The sequence below is a fragment of the Meles meles genome, chromosome 20 (assembly GCF_922984935.1).
Source record: "Meles meles chromosome 20, mMelMel3.1 paternal haplotype, whole genome shotgun sequence".
NCBI classification, from domain to species: Eukaryota; Metazoa; Chordata; class Mammalia; order Carnivora; family Mustelidae; genus Meles; species Meles meles.
In genome coordinates, this window is record NC_060085.1 from 16869103 (window position 1) to 16892563 (window position 23461).

Below are 23461 nucleotides of genomic sequence, written 5' to 3' on the forward strand. Positions count from 1 at the left end.
ATGGACGGCGGAAAGATGGAACGCTTCTCCTGCAGGTATGAACCCATCTTGAACGTGAACTTCTGATGACTAGAGCTTGCCACCTGCAGAAATAATGTTCTACCCCTCTCTGTCGTTTGACTTCATCTTGCCCAAACCTTAAAAAGGGCTGCCAACAGGGATGCTGTTTTCTCCCGAAAGAACCGGAACTCCACACTTAAAAGAGTTCATCCAGCTTTGCCGTTGGCTTTTAACATTTTCAGTCGGGTTAATGCGCTGCCCGAGAGATGATTAGCGTTTTCCTCTCTTGGGTAAGAAAAGGTCGATATCAACCAGATTAAAAATCTGCTTCTGAGAAGTTTGAAGGCATAGATCAGTATTTGCAAAACCGTGAAGAGTCATGGGAGGATTTGTTTTAACCTGAAAATCTTTTAAACGACTGTTTTTTTTTTTTAATAGTTTGTAAAACGTGATTCACTGATTACAGAGTCAGTCATTTGGTCATTTCAAAATTCTTATAGGAAACCTAAGTGCAGGAGAATACGTGTCCTGTGAAATCGAAGCTGAAAGATTTACGCCAACTTAAAATTATGGCTCTAGGAGGACAGAGCCTAAGAAATCATGAAACATTGAAAAAAATTAGCTTTTAGGTGATTTTTAGTCTCATCGTTGCTCTTGATGTTGTTACATGAGTTAGCCATTTGAAAAGAAAGGAAGGAGAAAGAAAGGTCGGGCTCTACAATTTCTCCCTAGTGGTCTGTGGTCTCGCCCTTGTGCTAGGAAGACCCAAGTGTTAATTCTGTTATGGCAAAGGGTTTTATTTGCATTGTTTGTCTAACCCGTGTCTGATTTCATCTTCCCAGTGTGATTCTGATCATGGCCATTTCCAAAGCGTTTGAACTGGAATTAGTCGCTGGTGAGAGACTTTTTGTTATTTTGATCAGCAGCAATTTTCACCGGGCTTGAAATCCTGAACCCACCCGTTGATTTTTGTCATTAAGCGTTGGGCCACCGTGAACTTGCAAGGAGAGAGCCGCCTTTAAGAGATGCCAGCGTTGGGTCCCGGGAGGAGTCTGCGGTTCGTCACCGGTCTTCCCAGTTTGTGCCGACCTTAGGCATTCAAGATAGTAAGACCCAATTCCCTTAGGTCTACCTCGTGCTATGACCATCCTGGTCCTTCCTGTTTCCTCTCTCTCTGATGCTTTTTCTCCTGGTTGGCAAGCTGATTCGGGAGCTGGGCAGATGGTTGGACTGGGCTTGGCCCTGGAGCCTAGACCGGCAGTGTGTATTTGACCTCCCTGGGATGCACGCAGTTTCCCTCCTGATTCCCGGGGCTCTGGGAACCACCCCTGGCCTGAGCATGAAAAAGCTTTCTCTACTCAGAGGCTCCACTAAAAAGCAAGAGTGCCGTTCTGTGCAGTTCACAAGACTTAAGACATCTCCGATCACTGGGGAGCCCAAGCCCTTAGCCCTGTATTGACCTTTGCTCCCAGGAGCTTAGCTTTTCAGTCCCCCACCGCCCCTCAGCCACCTCGTCTTACATTTCAGGTAAGGAGTTAAACAGAACTTGCTGTCTGAATGGGGGCACCTGCATGCTGGGGTCCTTCTGTGCCTGCCCGCCGTCCTTCTATGGCCGCAACTGTGAGCATGATTCCCGGAAAGAGTAAGCCACTGGGGGGGGGTGGGCGGGTAGGGGTGGAAGGGGGTGCAGAGAGGAAAAGAGAAGGGAGTTAAAAACATGAATGCATCGCCTTCTCTGTTCCTTCCCAGGAACTGTGAGTCGGTGCCCCATGACACCTGGCTGCCCAAGAGATGTTCCATGTGTAAATGCTGGCGTGGCCGGCTTCACTGCTTTCGGCAGACATTCCTACCGGGCTGTGGTAAGCCATAGTCCCCTCCTCTGTCCTTTTAAGTTAGTTAGTTGCCTGGGGCCACTTGGTGAAGGGGCTCTGTCCTCTTACCCCACAGTTTGCTAGGTCCTGGCCCCTGAAGGGGGCATCGGAGAGCTCTAGATTGGGGGGGGGGGGGGGGACACGGGTCACACTGGTGTCCCTCAGATTTACTGCCTCAGAAATGTCACCTTCCAGGTGGAGACTTGTATCAATGCTATTTGACACATTACAGTGTGTGAACTTCTTCTAAGGAAAACAAACAAGAAAAAGGCTGGCCTCTTAAACACCAAGAGGTGTTCTTGGGAGCTCCTTTCCTTTGGGCAGGGTGACCCAGATAAGCTCCCTGTGAACAACTCCCAACTCCTGCCCTTAAATTCCACCAGAGGCTCGACCACCCCCTCTCGTTCCTCAGGAGCTTCCTCGCGAATCCTCAAGGGATCTCGACCTTGTCACCTTGTGGATTCTTACTGCTTTGAGGAAAACAGTAGCAAGAAGGGCAGGGATCCACCCCACCCTGAGTCAGATTTCTAGGTCCTCCCCAAGTACAGAGGCCTCTCAGAGTTCTGACCCTGGGGATGTTAGCCACTGCCCAGGGTCGAGTCCAGAAACTAAATGAAAGCAGATGATTCCCTTGAGTGCAAGATGGGAGCCCTGACCCACACGGGGACTGTGGCTTTTCCACTCGCCTCCTGGCTGTCAGGCCCAGGATTGGCGTTTGGTAAGTATGAACGGGATGACTGCAGGGGTGGAGGCCATGTTTTCTTCCTGGAACTTGGGGCCCAAAAATGTGCTGTCTCCTCGTTGACACCTGAGCAAGTCCTGTGGCACCCCTGCCATCGAAGGTGTCACCAGCTGGAGTAAGTTTCCAGGTGTGAGGGCACGTGTCCAGGGGAAACCCAAGGGAACCGTAGGCCCCTGGCGACTTCTGCTGAAAGAGATTTTTGTCAGGGGAGTCTGACTTTCCTGTGATCAGTACTCTTGATCCCGTAAGCATACTCTATTCATCAAATATTGAATCCCAACTGATTTTTGGCTGGTCTGCTGGAGGGATTTATTTAATGACCAAGTGTGCCTCCCTTTCAGATGCCCATGTGATGGAGGAGCACGTCCTGGTCTCCAGGACTCCAGAATTAACACTGGCTTTGGGCACCACCTTCTCAGTGGCTGGCGTCTGCCTCACTCTACAAAGTTACTGTTAATGGACACTTGCATATGAAGCATTTTGTCATGCGAGTTTCATAACCTGTAAAGTCTGTGACTCCAGTGTCCCCAGAGATGATCTTTGGTTAGTTGCCTTGAAAGAATGAATAGATGTTCATCATGGTCCCTAACATTTTCTTCAAGTACCAACTACTTTCCTCTGCCCTGCTGTATCCAAAAGACTTCTTTTAAAAAAAAGTCAGCCATAGGGGTGCCTGGGTGACTCAGTCAGTTAAGCATCTGCCTTTGGCTCAGGTCATGATCCCCGAGTCCTGGGATCAAGCCCCATGTCAGGCTCCCTGCACCGTGGGGAGTCTGCTTCTCCCTCCAACTGCCTCTCCCCACCCCTTGTGCGCTCTCTCTTTTTTTTTTTTTAAAAGCCATATCTACACTGTGAGCAAGGTCTACATTCCTTGATACACCTAACTCTACCAAGGGTTTCTTAGTATTTTCCTTAAACAATTGAATTCTATCTTCAGATTATTAAAGGCTACTCCTAACGCATAACTGAGGCTAAAGATTTTAGTAGAGTTAATCAAAATCAATTAAGACCTCATCTGTAAAAGGAAAGGGACCATCTGTAAAGAGAGCAGACAAGAGGGCAGATAGTGGAGGTGAGGGACTGGATGCTGAGTATTAGAAGTGTGTGTGTGTGTGTGTGTGTGTGTGTGTGTGTGTGTGTGTGTTAGAAAAGAGGAAGCAAATGGGAGAGAGATTGAGAAAAATAAAATGAATTACTTGGTTGATGATGAGATGGACCCAAGAAGCAAGTTAAAAACCTAAGTGGAAAGGCAGTTTTCTTTTTCTTTTTTCAATTTAAATTCAATTAATTAACACATAATGTATTATTTGTGTTAGGAATACAGGTCTATGATTTGTCAGTCTTCTACAATATCCAGTGCTCATTACAACACATACCCTCCCCAATGGCCATCATCACCCAGTCACCCCAACCCTCCAATCCCCTCCCCTCCAGCAACCCTGTTTGTTTCCTATGATTAAGAGTCTTAGGATTTCTCTCCCTTTCTAGTTTCATCTTGTTTCATTTTTCCCTCTCTTCAGACCATATGATGACTGTCTTTCTCTGACTGACTTATCTCACTTAGCATAATTTCCTCTAGTTCCAGCCACATTGTTGCAAATGGCAAGATTTCATTTTTGATGGCTTCATAATACTCCATTGTGTGTGTGTATACACACACACCCCCCACATCTTTATCCATTCATCTGTTGATGTACATCTGGGATCTTTCTATAGTTTGGCTATTGTGGACATTGCTGCTATAAATATTGGGGTGCACATGGTCCTTCAGATCACTACATTTGTATCTTTGTGGTAAATACCCAATAGTACAATTGCTGGGTCATAGGGCAGCTCTATTTTCAACTTTTTGAGGAAACTCTATACTGTTTTCCAGAGTGGCTGCACTAGTTTGCATTTCCATCAGTAGTGTAGGAGGAGGGCACCTGGGTGGCTCAGTAGGTTAAGCCTCTGCCTTTGGCTGAGGTCATGGTCTCAGGGTCCTGGGATCAAGTCCTGCATCAGGCTCTCTGCTCAGCAGGGAGCCTGCTTTCCCCCTCTCTGCGAAACTCTCCCCCTACTTGTGATCTCTGTCAGATAGGTAAATAAAATCTTTAAAAAATAAAATAGTGTCAGAGGGTTCCCAAAAGGCAAGTTTGTATCCTCTAGAAGGACACCCCTTTTTCTCAATGCATTGTAAAAGGAATGAAGTCTTCCTTGGAAAAAAATTCTATCTAAATTTCTCCAACAAGAGAGCTTAATAAATTATATTTTCTCTGTATGTTTCAGGTATTTTAACTTGCAAAAGAGAAAATGTTCACTATATATTTCATTGTAAACCAGGTGGTAAAACTATGTATTTTAAAACTATCTTGTGTACATGAGTATGCCCAGTAAAAATGGCAAATCTAGTGACCAAAGTGTGAACCGTGGTTATTTCTGGGCTGTGCTGTGACAAGCAGTTTGCGGTGGTGGGTTTTCCCCTCTGTACTCTGTGTTTCCCACAGTGAGGGTGGGTTGCATCTGTTTTCACGGGGAAAGCCACGACTACATCAGGCTTGAAACTGAAGTAACTGGAAGAGCCAAGGGCCCAGACCTAGTGTTGTTTCTGGCTTTGGTGCGTGTTGTCTGCTGTGAAGGACATTAGCTTCCATCATTTAGGTACCACTTGGTCCCCAGTTCCTGTTTCTCTAAATTAATGCCCTGCAGATGCGAAGTTCCAAAGGTACACCCAAGGAGCTCAAAGAGTGGGCTGGGCTGCCCAGTGTGGAAGGCTGTTCTAGAGACTTACTTGCCCCACGTTGGTGGGGCTGGGGGACCCAGTTTCCCAGGCTGCAAAGCGGGTTGAATCCCTACACCACAGTGTTGTTAGACTAACATAAATAAAATAGAGCACTAGTACAAAAATTCTCCACAAATGTCACAATTCTTCCCTTTCTACCTGCCTGTTTACCAGACTGCTTTTTGCCCAGAAATGGAAATGAATAAAAGGAAAAAGCAACTTCAGAGTATTGAAAAAGGCTTCTCATTTGCAGGCAAATGTAACCACATTGCAGGTGAGGCGGGGACAGTGTTTTCCAAACTTGGGCATTCACATGTCACCTCAATTTGGCCACATCATCTTATTTTTATTTTATATCAACTCTTTTATGGTGGTAAAATACACATAAAAGTTAGCATTGCCATCATTCTTAACTACAAAATTCCGTGGCTTTCACTACATCTATATGGCTGGGCAACCATCCCCACCATCCCTCTCCAGAACTTTCTCATCTTCCCAAATTGAACGTTTACCCATTAAAGAGTAACTCCCTATTCCCCTCCCTAACCCCAGCCTCTGGGACTTGGATCTACTTTTTGTGTCCTTGAATTTGACTCTTCCAGATACCTCCTGTAAGTAGAGCCATACAACAGCCAGCCTTTTGGGTCTGCCATATTTGGCTTAGCATGTCTTCCAGGCTCATCCATATTAGGGCATGGGTCAGAACTTCATTCCATTTTAAGGTGGAACAATATTCCATGGTAATATGTTGTCCATTCATCCATCCATGGACATCTGGGTTGTTTTCCCCCTTTAAGCGACTATGAATAATGTGCTGTGAACAATGGCGTCCAGGCCCTGCTTTCAGTTCTTTGGTGCATCTCCTCGCAGGTGGAATTGCAGGAGCATTGGGCAGGCAACCCTCTCCTTTGATTTTGTGAAGACCCACCAACCTGGTTTTCACAGCAGCTTCACCATTCCGGATTCCCACCCATGGTGCACAACGTTTCGTTTCTCCACCTCCTCACCAACCCTTGTTGCAGCCTGGGTTTCATTTTTGTTTTGCTTTTTTAAGAATAGCCATTTTTCGTGGGGTGTGTGGAGTAGTGTCTCACTGTGAGTTTGATTTTCATTTCCCTAGTGATGAGCGATATTGAGCATCTTTTCATGTTCCGGTCAGCGATCAACTCATTTTCTAAAATGCTTTTTTACCTGTCCAAAACAAATTGTGAAGTCCTGGGTAATTGACACAAGACCTGAAATTTAAAGGCAATTAATAATGAATAGTGATAATGGTCATCTGGGCGCCATCTAAAAATCACGAACCACATGTACATTTTGGGAAATGGTGCTCTAGAGGATGCTGAAGATGTAGATCCTACCTTCAAAAGGCTTATGGGCTCCTCAAAGTAAAGTGTCCATGTGATGAGGACAGTTCCAGCCAATACACCCAGCAACAGGGGGAATAAGTGACAGGGTCCCGAGGAGGGGATCCAGGTGTCCATCACAATCAGCCCCCGCCTGCTGTGGATTCCACTTCCTCCAGGATTCTCATCAGTCCTAGGGGGATCTTTAAGAAAAGGAGTAGTGGAACAGGCTGCTGTCTCCAACACTGTGAATGACCTTAAGGCACAGCTGGTAACACAGTCTTCTTCCTCCTCTGCCCATTCTAACATTCCCTCACCCTGAGCTGGGCACCGCCACTGCTTTGTAGGGCTCACCCCTGGTGGAGCGACAAGACCCTCTTCCCTGAGGTCTGTGCTCCCGACCACCATGACCTCCTCAGCTGTGGCCACAGTATCTTCCCATTAACCATCTAGTTGGGTAGGGAGGACCAAGATATCCCCCAGGAATCACCTGGGCTTTGGACCCTCCACAGCAGCCAAGTGTTAGGTGTTTTGTCCTAGAGAGGAAGCATCTCCTTATTCTAGATGGTTCCCTTTGAGAGCAAGTCCCAACAAGATGCAGCTATGAGCCAACATTCCTTTCTGATTTATCCCCCAGGAAGTCCTGCCTCCCAAGTGGGTCCTTGCTCTCCACTGCCTTCTCCCATTCTTGCACACATGTGCTCCCACACACACACTGCATGGGTCTAACTGCTTCAGGAACAGTAAATAATTGGTTCTAACCTACTTAAAATTCCTGTGGTCCATAATTCCTTACCCTTCTGCCTTACGTTATTTTCAGGAACCATGCAGGTAGCATTTCACCTGAGAACTTAGCTGACAATGTTCAGCAAATCATCATGCAACAATTGATGGTTAATTGCTTCCTTCTTTTCATAGCTTAAACATTCATCGGGGACCAAAAGCTAGTCCCAATTATTAGCCAACATTCTCCTCCAGGGATCCCTCCCTCCCTCTGACAAGGTCCTTAAACAACCAAAAACAAAACAAGAAAAAAATGGGAAGGGAAATCTGACTACTACCCACACTATTTCTGACCTCCCATCCTGAGGGCCCCCCCACAGCAAGGGGGCTGGTCCTCATCCCCTTCCCCCGCTGGGAGGTAAAAGGAGCGGCAGGAACAGAGCCGCTCTGGGCCAGCAGGGGCTCTCCAGGTGCCTTCAGGCAGGAAGAACACAGGTACAGGAGACCTCACTGTGTGGGCTTGGAACTACTTCTTTTTTTAAAGCTTCACTTGAAAAAAATTTCCAAAACTAACAAAGTCATTTGGTGCTACATTGCCTGTACCACCATCGGAAGAGTATTTGGCTGCAATAATTTTTTAAACTAGACACACGTATTCCTTTGATTAAAAAGGGGGGAGAGGCACCTGAGTGGTACAGCTGGTTATGTGTCAGACTCTTGGTTTCAGCTCAGGTTGTGATCTCAGGTTCGTGAGATCGAGCCCCTTGTCTGGCTCTGAGCTCAATGCAGAATCTGCTTAAGCTTCTCCTGCCCTCGCCCTATGCCCCTCCCCCTCCCCCACACACGCTCTCTCTCAAATAAATAAGTGAATCTTTTATTTTTTTCTTTTAAAGTCATGAAAGACTAGCCAACAGGAGAGAAAGGGAAGGCCCTGGGGAGGGCACCAGTAGAGCCAAGTCAGAGCAGGGCAGGTCAAGGACAAGGTGAGGCACACCACCAACTCTTTGCTAAGGAAAGGGCCAGGGGCAGCCCTGATGAGTATCCAAGGACCAGTTGGAGGAAGAAGGAACAACCCCTAAGAAGACGTAAAGGTGGAGGAAGCTTCCAGATGGACACGAGGCATACTAAGCATGACAGAGAAGTGAGGAGGGAATTGCTGTGAACCTCGACTTAATCAGTAGAGGCAGCCCAGGACACACAGTAGCAAAGCATCCCGGTCCCACTGACCACCCCAGGACTGACAACTTCACGGACCAGTCAAGGGGCATGGCAAAGGCAAATTCCACATTCTAAAAGCTGGCATAGATTTTGATAGGCCTTAAGAAGTGGTCCTGAACTTTAAAAATGTAACAGCCTCTCCCCGCACCTTGGCAGAGGGGCTAGCTCTGTATAATTCAAACATCTTACATCTGGGAGGTGAAATATGATCTGGGGTTCCCCCACCCTCACCCCATTTTCCTATCTCTCCCACCCCCACCCCACCCCCCACCATGGGATGGACTACTCTATGAGCTGTACCCTCACCCCAACAGGCCTCTTTCGGAGATCCCATAACACTCCACCATGCTGATTTGTTTTCATGTCTGCCCCATCGCTGGTCCACAAGCCTCCTCAGCACCTGTGTGCCAATGGCTGGGGACCCAGAGCTGCACCCTCGAACTCTGCATGGAGGAAGAAAAGACAGAAGAAAGGGAGGGAGGGAAGAAGGGGGGAGGAAGGCCAGCAGGGAACCCTTCCTTATCTTTTCCTTTCTCATTAACAGCTACACTTTATAAGACAATTAGCACTTCTGAAGACCATCTCCTACACCCCCTCTTGGAGGGAAGAGGATAAAGACCAGAAGAACAAGGGCAGAATTGCCACTTGGCCAAAGGCATCCTCAGTATGATCTGACACCTTGTCAGAGGAGAGAGCCCTTTCCAATTCTGGCTGCCTACAGGAGTCTGCGAACTTCCTTGCAGACTTGGCCAGTTTTGCCTGCTAGGTCACCGCTATCTGAACACAGGGGAAAAAAAAAAAAAAAGGAAAGAGAGAGAGAAATGAGAGCAGAAGAAGGAGCTCACATTCTTCTCTTAAATGATATAGCACTTCTAACTGACACAGTTATTTCTTACACTGAGTGTATGATGTAAATTCTCTGCATAAATTATCCCCTCCATAGCAGAGACCAACACTAGCAATTGAAAATGAGAAATTACCTAATCCCAAATCATTCAGGTTTCTTGTTTAATTGGGGGAAAAAAAGGCAAAGACTACAGACTACAAAAATCAACATGTAATCAATGTCAATCAGATAACCTGACAATCATAATTGTAGAATTTTATCTTCAAAAAACTCAGACCGATGGGGCGCACAGGTGGCTCAATGGGTTAAGGCCTCTGCCTTCGGCTAAGGTCATGATCCCAGGGTTCTGGGATTGAGCCCCGCATCGAGCCCCGCGTTGGGCTCTCTGCTCAGTGGGGAGCCTGCTTCCTCATCTCTCTCGGCCTGCCTCTCTGCCTGCTTGTGATCTGTCTGTCAAATAAATAAAATCTTTAAAAAAAAAAAAAAAAAAAGCTCAGACCGACTTTCTGGAAGAAAGAAAGACATTGATTTCTCTGTAGTAGTTGAAGGTATTTGGATAAAAGCTGTTTCCCCCTCCATAGGGTGTCCAGGGACCACAAGTTGTACAAATTCATCAGTTAGAAATGGGAACAGCCTCACAGGACACAAGACAGGCTCAGTTAGGTTGTTTGACTGAGACCCTTCCCTTCTCTTCCCACTCACCATTGCTGACACATAACAGTACCTAGCCCCAGACAGGAAGCCAACTCCATCTGCAGAGGCACAGCCTCCCCAAGAGCCCCTATTGTCCCAAGTCTAAGGCACCTTCCTCTTTGGGCTGGGGAAGGAGGAAGGCCACAAAGGGGAATAATGACCAATAGCTTTGCCAATCCATGAGCCCCCAAAAGCCCCACATAGGAAGCACTGGGTAACAGCAACTGGGTGATACCTTCCTGCCTGACCCCTGTCTTTCCCTCCAGCCTGAGACAGGTGGAAGCTCATCCTCTTCTGGGCCAAAGTCACTCGAAGCATCTCTTAGGAGCCAGTTCTGAATTCAGCTGTGCATTATATGGCTTCTGGGGAGTGGAGCTACGGCTGTCTCCTGCTCCAGGTCTCCAGAGCCCTCAACCACACCTAGCGGGCAGATTTGGACCCATGTAACCCTCCTCCCACAGATGGCCACGTTCCCAGTCCCCAGCCTCCTTCTTCGAAACTGCCTGGTGGGCTGAGTTAACTGCCGTTCTTTGAATTGGATGTGCTTTTCCCCTGACTTCTGCCAATCACTGGGGTGGGTACTCTTCTTACTAGTTGTGCTAACCACCCACTTAGAAATGGCCATAAATAGGTCAGTATATACACACGTGCATAGACATACATAGGCTCATTCATACCTGGTCTTGGAGATCCCGTATCCCCTCGCGCAATTTTTGCTGAAGGGCTCGTTTCCCCTTTGGACCTGAAGGAAAGCAAGGGAGACCTTCCCTGGCACACTGGGAGACAACCCTCCTTGGGTCCAGCTCTTCTGGGAAGAGGAGTAGAAAGAAAGAAGAGTCTTTAAAGGGATGGGAAGAGCAGGGAACCGCAGGCACACCTTCTCAGGCTGCCAAGAGCGCCCGCCCAAATGTTGGTCTTTTTCCCAGCACTATGGGTTTGGACTCCCTGCCTAAAGGCAAATCTCAGCTCCGCCCTGTACTAGCAAAGCCGGTTAATGGCCTGTGCTTGTTGCTCAAAAGGGGAACGAAAGCATGGGTGGGTGTGAAAGCCGTGCTCAGTCAATGCCTGGAAAGGGAGTGAAAGCAAGGTCCAACCCCTGTGCTTCCCAGCAACCCTCAGCCTCTTCCGGTAAGCCTCTTCCGGTAAGCTTCTTCCGGTAAACCTCTTCCGGTAAGCATCTGCCAACCACGTTCCCGCTGCCTTGCCACCGTGCCTGCGCCGAATGCCTGTCACCCAATCACTGGGCAGCATTGACCACGTGCTCTGGTTCTAAAGCAATGGCTTTGGGAAAGAGATTGGGGTCTCATAAAGATTAGGTTATTAAGAGAGCTTATCTTTTCTTTTTTTCCTCACCTTTATTTATTTATTCTATTGCAGTTGCTTTGTCAAAGCCTTTCATAGTTGGACAGACACAGTAGCGTTGAGGAACTTGAGTTCAACCTCTCCTGGCAGCTCATCCAGTGTCCTGTGCCCTTGAGCCCCACACCTGGCGTGGCCGGAGGTGGCCCGTCTGACCCAGGCTGCGGCCGACCCCGTGGGCTTTTCTGTGTCCGGCTTCCACCTCGGTAGATATGTGGACTAAAAAAGGATGGATGATTTCCCTGTTTGGGGGATATCTCACTTTTTGTGGCTCTTGCTGAAAAACAATATTTGCACCTGCCCAAGCCAGCAGCCCGGGCAGGGATGGGGGTTTGTTCTTCCCCGAGATGAGGGTGGACACCGAGCCTGACTCCTGACTTCTGTCAACCAGGCTGGTCCCAGGGACACGCTGTGGGCCTCTCCTTGCAGCTGGAGGCAGGGGGAGCCGCCGCTGTCTGGGATTGCACTCCCTGACCCCAGACGTTCCTCCCCTGAACTCAGCACCCTGGCTGTGGGCTTCCCACTCAGACGTGTGGGGGGAGGGTCCCCTCAGCAGGGACCCTTCCTCACCATTTGGAGCCCCAATGAGCTGTTTTCTTCTCAGAAACCCCCGACTGCTCTAAGGCCCCTCCCCTGAGACACCTTCCAGCCCAGGGTCTCACCTTCACTCTAGTGCGGGTCAACTACAGGAAATCACATTCTGGTTGTCTGTATCCCTCCACCAGCTTTTAATGAGAGCTGAGGTCTTATATCTTGTGTGCCATGTCTAGAAATATGCCTAGCACCTAATAGGGGATGGGCAAACCTTTGTTAAAAGAGTAAGTGGATGGGCGCCTGGGTGGCTCAGTGGGTTAAAGCCTCTGCTTTCCGCTCAGGTCATGATCCCAGGGTCCTAGGATCAAGCCCCACATCGGGCTCTCTGCTCAGCAGAGAGCCTGCTTCCCTTTCTCTCTCTGCCTGCCGCTCTGTCTACTTGTGAGGTCTGTCAAATAAATAAATAAAATCTTAAAAAAAAAAAAAAGAGTGTATGTTAAAAAAAAAAAAAAAAAAGAGGGCGCCTGGGTGGCTCAGTGGGTTAAAGCCTCTGCCTTCGGCTCACATCATGATCCCAGAGTCCTGGGATCGAGCCCCACATCGGGCTCTCTGCTCAGTGGGGAGCCTGCTTCCTCCTCTCTCTCTCCCTGCCTCTCTGCCTACTTGTGATCTCCATCTGTCAAATAAATAAATAAAATCTTTAAAAAATAAAAAATAAAAAATAAAAAAAGAGTAAATGGATGAGCCCTGCCTTAGATTGTTGTTATTTCAAGGTTCCGTGTTTACAGAGCTTTACTTCTTCAATCAGGCTTCCAATTGTTTATTCTACTACATGATAAAACAGTGTTAGACTGCCTATCCCCCCTCCCCCGGAGCCCTAAGCATGCGGAAGTGGGGAGGCAGGTGGCCCAATGTCACACACAGAGTCTCCACATTACATTTCTGGCAGCTGCTGTCATTACACCAACATGGCAAGGAAAATCTGCCAAGTCCCACCGGACCCAAGAGAGGCCCAGACCAAAGCAAAAGGTGAGGAGTCAGGAAGTCCCCTGTCTGGAGAAGAAGGTGAGCCTGGCCTCGGGGACTTAGTTCTGTCCCTACTTCTGAACTGAGCAACTCAGGGGCCTGCCTGTGTTGCTGTTTTTGCTAGGAGTTAATTGGACACGTAGGGAGTCGGGATCAAGGCCCCCAACAAGAAAGCAAAAAGCCGGGACAGCTCAGACAAAAACCATGCTAGAATTCTGTTTACAGCTTAGACAAAACCACACTAGCATCCTGTCCAGCAGCCTCTGTGGGAGTGACTTTTGCTAAACTTCCTGAAACAAAACAATTAGCCATAAAACATTGGTCACTATCGCAAAGTGAGGCAGTTCATCTCCAGATGTCAGCCCGAAAGACCCACAGCATGGGAAAAATGACCCCATTGGTAGACAGCAAAGCCCTGATGGGCACAGCTTAGCAGCCAATCCACAGGGACCCACACTCAGGATGCTCAAGATAGTTCCTCGAAAGAGCCTATAAAACCCCCTATATTTGAACACCAAAATAGCAACCCTCTCAGGTCCCCTCCTTCTCCAGGAGCTCTATACTAACACTCAATAAACTTTGCTGCTCACCACTCTTCATCTGGTCTCCCTCTTCATTCTTTGAGGTGGTGTGACCAAGAGCCGCAGGATGCTAAAAGGACCCTGCCTGGCAGGACATGCATGAGAATGAGAAGAAGCAGGTGGAATATGCCTGTCAGAGCCATGGTCCTTGGTAGATCTGTGGGCCTCCCTTTATCTACCCTGCACAGAAAACCAGTCTTTTTTTTTTATTTTAATATTTTTTGAAGATCTTATTTATTTATTAGAGAGAAAAAGAGAGAGCATGAGAAGAGGGAGGGTCAGAGGGAGAAGCAGACTCCCTGCCGAGCAGGGAGCCCTATGCGGGACTCAATCCCAGGACTCCAGGATCGTGCCCTGAGCCGAAGGCAGTTGCTTAACTAACTGAGCCACCCAGGCACCTAGAAAACCAGTCTTTAAGAGGAAAAGACCATGAATAAAATTTGTGAGCTCACCAATATAGAATCAGGCGTATTGCACAGGTAAGAGGAGGAACCAGATGCGGCATTTGGAGTCAGGTTGGAGGACAGTGCACAGCATGGACGGCCGACTCTGTAATGCCCAGGGATGAGCCTCCCACCACAAGGAAGACAGAGGTGGAAGGAAACCCAGAGAAGTCAGAAGGGTCCGTGTCCCCTCTGTCCCTCCCTGGCCATAAGGCCTGGGGCACATCAGTAACTGGTCGGTTACTTACTGATGAATCAAGACTGGCTGAAGGGTCAGCTCCAAAATCTCAGTGGCCCTGACTTCTCCTGCTTCTCAAAGTGTGTTGGAACTACGAGCAAGACAAACTCCCACTCATAGCCTAGGACCACCGAGCAGACGCCGTCCCCTTTCTCCGCCCTCTCCCCCAGGTCCCAAACCTGACAACGTTTTCTGGCCACTTCTCAAGGCTTTTTTCCTTCCTACTTCCTGCTTGGCTTCTTAGGTTACTTGCTTTTTTCCTTGCTGTGCTTCTTCCAAACTGATCACCTTCACAACCCCACCTTCTCTCACTGGAATTTTCTATCCATATCACACTTTCTCCTCTCTTTTCAGAGTGAGATTGGGATGCTGTTCTCGCCCCCAGAACCCACAGTCCCAGCCCTCTGGTGCCCCTCGCTCCAAGCGCCTGGCACTCAGACCGATATTCAACCATGCGGAGGCTTCTCTGACTCCACACAGACTCCTTTAAGCTGCGTCCTGAAACGTGAACTTGAAGGGGGTCTGCTGGCGAATGGCTTTTATGATTTCCTTTCCTCTGTGGTCTGTCATTCTCGCAGGTTTCTGTATTTGCAGGTTTGCTGAAACTGGGCTTGCAAACTGTGACCATCAGCTGAAGGGATGGAAAGAGCACCCTGAGCATGAGGACCAGGGACTGCTGTCCTAGCTGTGAGGTTCTGGAGGAAGTCAGTCCCCCCGGGCAGACTCCTCCAGCTCCCCAACAGTCAGCTAGATGGAAGTGCCCCTCATGGCCCCCCACTGCTGGCAGCAGACAGTCTGCCTTCTTCAGGGAAGGAAGGGTGGCCAGCTTGGACTTTGCCTTATGCCCAGAGGAGAAGTAAGCCTTCCCCTTGGCTTTTGGCCCACTGCCTCCACCTGGAAGCTTGGAGAAGGAAGCCCCACGTCCACACCCTCCCTTGTGGGTTTCAGACGGCCCTTGGGGTAGGAGTGTTAGTTCCAAAAAGCATCGAGAGGACAGGAAGGCAGGAGAACACATCCACATCACCAACTTCCCAGGATCCAGTGCTGACCTTTGGATTCTTCAGGACAAACCAACTAACCTCCCCACCTCACCACCCAGCTGCCTTTCCCAGACTACAGAGCAGGACTGACCTTCTCTTTATTCTTTGGGACAGGGGAAGCCCAGGTATCTGTAGGTACTTGGTCTGCTCCCATTCACTCCCCTAGTCCTTGCCATGAATGGGAAATAAAGACCAATTATATACATTCCTAACACCCTCTCTCCTCCCCAAATATTTTAAGTTAGAACCTCACAGACTATGTGAGGTGTTTTTGGCTTTTTTTTTTTTTTTCATTTATTTGTTCTCAGGGTGAGGGCTTTCTTTCCATGCCTACTACATTTTTTTCCTACTTCCTTCTTTTTTTTTTTTTTTTTACTTATAAAACTAATTTGCACCCGCCCCCCAAACCATTTGCAGTTTACATTAATGTTTGAGGCAGACATGAGCCATGGTGTTGGGAGGCTTCTGGAAGTTGCATGGCCTTTCTCCTGGAGAATTGGAGTTTGTGGGCTCCTTTCACCCATTCCCCAGCCGTGTTGATGCAGCAAAGCCCAAGGACGGACGGGCATCGAAATAGGACCAGTGGTTCCCCTGAGCTGATGCTCAACTTGTTGCTACATTGTGGGGAGTCTACAATTCTCAGATTGACCCCCATGAGGCTGCATGTCCCTGAGCCCCAGCCCAGCCAGGGGCTCCAGATGGTTGGTGTAAGATCCAGATGGAATTGCCTTTTCACCCCATCTTACCATGGGAGGCGCTGGACAGGTGCAGAGAGAGACCTGGGTTCTGGGGTTCTGTGAAGCAGAGCACACCCTCCAGGGTGAACTCAATGAGCTTTAAACCCACTCCCCTACAATGGGGCTCTCCCAGCGCATCTAACCACCCTCACCTCGCACAGGGATGAAGGAGCCAGGAATTCTTAATCAGTTACCTTTCACTGGGCATCCCATCAGTTTCTAGCTCTTTACCATCTCTGTAAATTTCACCTTTATGCCTGCATATGGATACACTTGTTTGATTTTTTTGGTAGGACTGTAAAATTTTGATATAAAGTACCAAAGTGTCCTTAAACATGTATTTTTTGAGTTATAAAAGCAGACCCTCTCAGAGGTTTGCAGTGAGAAGGTAAGTTCCTAGAGGCTTTGTCAGGACAACCGGGCTGGATCACCTCCAGTTTAAGTGGGCTGCCCTTTGATCTTATCCCATCGAAAGAACTGCACGTGTGCATAAAGATATGCAGATAAGGTGACATAATTCATAAGAGCAAAAGTCTGGAAACAATCTACATGCTTACAAAGAAGGGAACAATTAAGCAAAGTACAGTATATCCTATGGGTATGTTCTGCACCTGTTACAAGGAGGGTATAAAGCTGTGTGTACAGACGTGCAAAGATCTTAAAGGTAAAGCACACACATATAACATTTCATTTATATATAAAAAGCCACACATCTTACATCTACATGTAAGTTTTACATTCGCTGAGAAAGATGACAGGGAGACACCCCTCTCTCTCGGGAGAGGGGTTTTGTTGGATCCCCTTGGGGAGGGTCATTTCCTAGGCACAACATAGCATAATGGTCGAGAGCTTGGCCTTTAGGTACCCCATGCCCACTGTGTGACCTCGTACAAATCACTTACCCTCTCTGTGCCAGAGCACTGATGTGAGGCCTGGATGTGAGTTATGCACAGAGGAGGAAAGTAGTACTTGGCCTTGAATGCGTGCTCTGTGTCATTGTCACTGTGCCCTTTGTAGATTTAAGGAAGCTGTGCCCTCTATTCGGAAAGAAATGCACATACGAGGGGCGCCTGGGTGGCTCAGTGGGTTAAAGCCTCTGCCTTCGGCTCAGGTCATGATCTCAGGTTCCTGGGATCCAGCCCTGCATCTGGCTCTCTGCTCAGCAGGGAGCCTGCTTCCCCCGCCCCGAGCCTGCTTGCCCCGCCCCCTGCCTGCCTCTCTGCCTACTTGTGATCTCTGTCTGTCAAATAACTAAATAAAATCTTAAAAGGAAAAAAAAAAAAAGAAATGCACATACGAATGTCCACACGAGGCCTTCACAGACCCCCTGAAGCCTGTGCTTAACCCTGGATTGAGAACTCTCCCTGGAAAAACCACTGTGCATTCAAACTGGACATGACCTTGAAACGCTTCACTTCACCGGAGAACAGGAGTTTCCAAGGCTACGAGATCTGATAGAGTCACAGGCAGGCTTTAACTCTGGACTCTCCCACCTGTCCGTCCAGTCCTCACCCCCACCTGGCCCCGACACAGACCTGGATTGTTCCCTAACACCATGGGAAGCCTCAACAGACAGGAGAGGGTCAGGTGCTGGAATGCACAGCCCACAAGCTATTGGCCCGGGTCCTCACCCAACAGTGGGGGCCCTTCTATCCTATGCCGAGCAGCAGAGTGTTGGGTGCCATAGTCCCCGCAGACCACCAGCTGTCCTACAGACCCAGGGTGTCAGGGCGCTGGGCCCTGCACCTGAGTTCTCACCCATTCCCCCGTCTCCCAGAGGACAGAGGACGAGTTGGAAGGAGTCCCCTCCTGCTGTCACTTCAGCCCTCCCCTCCTCCACAAAGCCAGCTTCAGGGCTGGGCCAGAGAGCTGCCCTTCCCGAGCTGTATCCTTGAAACAGTAAGGACGTGCCTGGCCAGCCGTGACTGGGCTCAGCAGCCTTGTTCTTAGTGTCTGTAAAGACCCCAAAAAGTCCTTGCTTAAAATAACCTTCCCCATGGCTCTGCCGGAGTATCTTCCCAGTTCTCATTTTTCTTCGGAGAACGACCGGGGAAGGCCGGTGAAAATGCAGGTGTAATCCAGGGCCGCTCACTAACTGGCAGCCCCTCCCCGTCAAGCAGGAACAGCTTATCCGAAGGTAATGGAACATGGATCAGATTCATAAGGAGTAGAAAAGGTCAGGCCAGAGAGACACTAGGGTCTCTGTCACTTTCGCAACTCTTACCTTTTGCAAAGCATGATTTTAAATGAGGTTCTTGGGGGGTGCCCCGGTGGCTCAGTGGGTTAAGACTCTGTCTTCAGCTCAGGGCATGGTCTCAGGGTTCTGGAATCAAGCCCTGCATCGGGCTCTTTGCTCAGCAGGGAGCCTGCTTCCCCCTCTCTCTCTGCCTGCCTCTCTGCCTACTTGAGATCTCTCTCTCTGTGTCAAATAAATAAATAAAATCTTAAAATTAAAAAAACAAAATAAATGAATAAAAAATATAAAAAAAAATAAAATGAATAAAAAAGCAAATAAATTACCTTCAAGGGAAGGTAAACCCCCTGCCCTGGGAGACAGGCTTCCAATTCCCTAGAGACTCATGCATCACAAAATGTCTAGCGCTCCTGGGCATAGGAAGGTTCTCAGAGGGAGGCTTCTGTCGGTTTGCAGAGGACCTATCTCAGAGAAGCTCCAGTTCCCAGCTCCATGTTGGTGGGATCCGAGGTGGGCAGGGGTCTTAGGAACCACAGCCTGTGGGTCAGCAACTCTGTCTGGCAAGCGCTGCCCTGCCTGCACCCCGGCTGCGCTGCCCTCGGGGACCTGCTCACCTACACACCTCCTCCTCCACTTATCACCCCCAGTTCAGGGGGATCATCCGCGTCTGGGGACCTCCCATGCTCAACTTCTGTCTCTTACATTTATTGCACTTCTTATCACTTTCCCTTATTCTTGTTGATAACTCATTAGAGCAGATCACATAGGCGAAAGCACTTTGTAAACTCAATAGCGTCCTACGAAATCAATTCGATTTTGAGTTTCACACCATCACAATCAGGACTCTCGGGACTCGGGACTTCTCCATCAGTCCCAGAGGAACCTGGAAGAAAGGAGTCAGGGGAGGGAATTGCGGAAAGAAGATGGGGGAGGTGAAGGATATTCTACACCTTCTTAGTCATCCCCCATGGTCCTGGTGAAGGGATCAGAGAGGGCAGAGTAAGGGACAACACAGCCTGTGTCCACGACTAACACAGACTCCAGACTTCCCTGAGTTTGGCCTGGCCACACGCAGACCTCTCTGCCAGTGGTGACCACATTTTACCAATGAACAAAAGGAAGGAAGGAAGGTCGGTCTTCCAGCAGCAGCGTCCTCCAGGGATAACAGGCTGCAATACTTGCTGTCAAGCCTGTCTTCACAATGTCCCATGGGAAGGTCCTTATACCTCTGTTACCCACCTCCTAACCATCTCTGCTTAGTGGTATGGCCTTTGGTCTGTGCACTGATGAGGGTTTCTTGTTTCGGTTCAGTCCCTGGCCACATCGTAACCACACGTGACCTGCTTCACGTTGCACAGCGAATGGACTGAGCTCCAGGAATCCTATGGAATAAGCGGGACTCTGGAACCCACCGTCTGAGGCTCCAAGCCCTCACTGCCTATCGCTCCAGCCCCAACAGCCACATCCTGCTTGACCATGTATTCGGTCATCTGTTGTTGTTGTTGTTTTAAGATTTTATTTATTTATTTGGCAGAGAGAGAGAACACAAGCAGGGGGAGTGGGAGAGGAAGAAGCAGGCTTCCCACTGAGCAGGGAGCCCGATACGGGACTTGATCCCAGGATGCTGGGATCATGACCTGAGTAGAAGGCAGACGTTTAACGACTGAGCCACCCAGGTGCTCCGAGTCATCTGTTTTTTAACTAACCACATGGGAGAAAAGAAGAAGAAGAAGAAAAGAAGACCACATTGGCCATACTCTTCCTCGTTACTAAAATGAAAACCAGGGAGTGCCTGGGTGGCTCAGTGCGTTAAAATCTCGGCCTTTGGCTCAGGTCATGATCTCAGGGTCCTGGGATCGAGCCCCGCATTGGGCTCTCTGCTCAGCGGGGAGCCTGCTTCCCCGTCTCCCTCTGCCTACCTCTCTGCCTACTTGTGATTTCTCTCTCTGTCAAATAAATAAATAAGACCTTTTTAAAAAAATAAATAAAATAAAATAAAATGAAAACCAGGGATGTTGACCTGTCTTCATCAAATACGGCTCAAATCACACAATATTAATCCCATGTTATGTGGATATTTACAATTTATATCTTATGCACCCAATATATGGGACAATTTCAACCAGATACAAACGTACCAGCTTCAAGAGCACTCGCCTGCTGTGAGGTCCCGCCGACATAACTCTCCCATCATAGATGTGGGGCCCTGCGCTCACCACCCAGCCTCTCAGCCTCCATTTCCATGTCTATAAGACAGCATGGCAGCCTCATGTGAGGCCGTCTGTGAAGAACCACAACAGCAGACAAAACGCTCCGCAGCATAACATTCATAATATATTTCATCTTCCTCTTCCCCCCTCGCACAAAATCATCTCCTATGTGCACATTGAAACATCCTATCTTTTTACCGATTTGACACTCCCCGGGCTATGAAGTGGTGAGGTGACTAGTATGTCATGGGAAAGCACCGTGAGCTCTTGGAGGGAGTGGCGGTCCCTAGGGAACCTAAGGAAGAAAGACCATCACACAAAACCAAATAGCAAGCGAGGCATTCTACAAAACACAGCCTATCGTCTTAAAAAAATGTCAGGGTCACGAGAGGCCAAAAACAAAAACAAACAAACAAAAGGTTGAGGAAATGTCCTGGGTTGACCGAGACTCAAGAGACAGGACAAGAGAATTACAGTGGGTGATTTAAGACTGGATCCCACGGTGGGGGTGGGGGGCGGGGGGAAGCTGCTACAAATTGCATTGAGAAAATTTGAAAACCATTTGTATATTAGATAATAATTGTTAAATTTCCTAATTTTGGCCACTCGCTGGTGATTATGTGAGTGTCTTTATTCTTGGGAAAGACTCATGAAAATACGAAGTAATTAGAAGTAAAAGGGAAGGGGCACCTGGGTGGCTCAGTAGGTGAAAGCCTCTGCCTTCGGCTCAGGGTCCTGGGATCGAGCGCCGTGTCCCGTGTTGGGCTCTCTGCTCAGCGGGGAGCCTGCTTCCCTTCCTCTCTCTCTGCCTGCCTCTCTGCCTACTTGTGATCTCTGTCAAATAAATAAATAAAATCTTAAAAAAACAGTTTTAGAAAGAAAGCAAGACATGACAAGTGAAAAAGAAGATAGTAAGTAAAATACATGCAAATTTAAATTAAAATTTTAAAATTTATTGAATATTTTTTGCAAAAATTAAAAAAAAATAGAGGCATGCTGAATTGGGAAAATAATTGTGCCCTGTTGTCCCCAGTCCCCGTCTATGCTGTGAGATTCTTAAAGATAACTTCAAATATTTCTTAGCCTATAATATGAGTAATACTGGTACTCGAGCAGGAAGGACCTGGCCTTAAATCGGGCTCTTTCTTTCCCACATGATCATACACCCTAAAACTTAGGGGGAAATGTCAACAACAGGTCAGCAGGTCCAAGTGAGTGACCTTGGTTCCAGATGCACACGTGGCCAGAATCAGCCTCCCCCCTTGCTCGCCAAAGACAAGTTTCTTTCTGTCTCTGAAGTCAGCTCACACTTCCCAGAGAAAGTCTGTACGGGGCATGGATCCCGGGCACACTCTCACTGTCCTAAGATGCCTGCTTTCACTCCAATGAGGAATCTGATTGGGAAGGATCCCCACTAGGAGGAGTCTTCCCCGTTAAATAAATTACAAACACAGAACGAAAGCTTGGAAGTTCAGAAGGTTGTCAATTCATAGTTCGGGTGAATTGGGAAAATCACAAATGTCTGTTCTTTGAAGTAAGCAAAGTATGGCCACGTCCACATTCCACGCTAGGGGATTCAATCAGTTTTCAGATTGCTGTGAGCCCAGCGGTGGGGACAGCAACACTCAGACCCTTACTAAGTTTTCTTCTGAAAGGACATGCTAATGACTTCAATAAAGTTTGAGGGAACCCAGATAACCAGAAAGGCTTTGCCAGCATTCAGCAGTGGAAAACAAAACAAAAAAAATCCTTCAAGGGGCGCCTGGGTGGCTCAGTTGTTAAGTGCCTGCCTTAGGCTCAGGTCATGATCCCAGAGTCCTGGGATAGAGCCCCATATAGGGCTCCCTGCTCCGTGGGGAGCCTGCTTCTCCCTCTCCCTCTACTGCTCTGCCTACTTGTGCTCTCTCGCTCTCTCTGTCAAATAAATAAATAAAATCTTTAAAAAAAAATCCTTCAAGATAATCTTTCCACTGTGGATTTTTTTTTTTTTTTTTTTTTTTTTGGTGAAGGAGCAAGAGGATATTTAAAAACGTGCAGTAGAAATATTTCACTAGCTTTGTTATCCTATCCTCTCTGCTTGCATATTACATTTATGAGCAGAAACACACAAAAAGTAAAATGGGGCCTTTTATCTTTTAAATGTTGCTCTTGGTGACATTGTGATGACTGTGATAAGGTGGTGCTTTGAAGGGTAGCTTCCTGGTCTCCCTTCTTCTCTCTCCCCAACCAGGCGTCCACGGGGCCGAGAGAAAGTCTTCCTGAAATAGCTCGCAGATTCAACGTCAGCGATCCCACCTGCCTTCACCTTGCAAAGATCCACAGCAAAGGGCTGAGTTCTGACACTGCGACTCGGGTTACTGAGTTATAAGTGTGCTTCTTAGTGACCTATCGAAGCTGGGTAATGACCTGACCCTGTTCTCAGGCAGGGACCATTCCAGATGTTTCACGCAAGGACACCACTTGAGATAGCGTGAAGGTCCTTTTCAACTGAGAAGCCCGTCCGGTGTGGTGCCCTTTACCCGGAGGCAGTCACCAGTGGCCAGCTCCTGCTCTCCCTGGGGGGAAACCCAACAGACCGTAAAAGGTCGTCACCAAGCTCCGTCAGCAGATTAGCAGCTCCGAAGGACAGCACGTCTCTCTAAGTCATCCTGTAAAGCAACCTCTGAATGTGACTTGTCACACCATCCCAGGTTCTTTTACCCTCCGCAGGGTGGAGGGCGGCTTTGCCTGATGCCTGGCAGCTCTGAGCTCCTGGATAATCCAGAACATGTTCTGAACCCTAACTCTGCTTCCAGCCAAGTCATGGTCCCTGCAGGGCCTGCCAGAACAGAAGCTCGCCTGCCCTGGGGTGGGTAGGGGGAGCAGGGGAGAAGGGCTATTTTCCACCAGGAAGGAGGC

At 48.4% G+C, this 23461-nt stretch overlaps 1 protein-coding gene across 1 annotated transcript; it reads left to right on the forward strand.

Annotated features, from left to right (window-relative positions):
- TDGF1 (teratocarcinoma-derived growth factor 1) lies at positions 1-3070 on the forward strand. The gene is made up of 6 exons (XM_045989957.1): positions 1-35; positions 843-895; positions 981-1106; positions 1528-1642; positions 1750-1859; positions 2955-3070. Exons 1-6 carry the CDS (start codon positions 1-3, stop codon positions 3068-3070), a joined length of 555 nt encoding a protein of 184 aa, XP_045845913.1.
- Positions 3071-23461: the final 20391 nt, after the last annotated feature.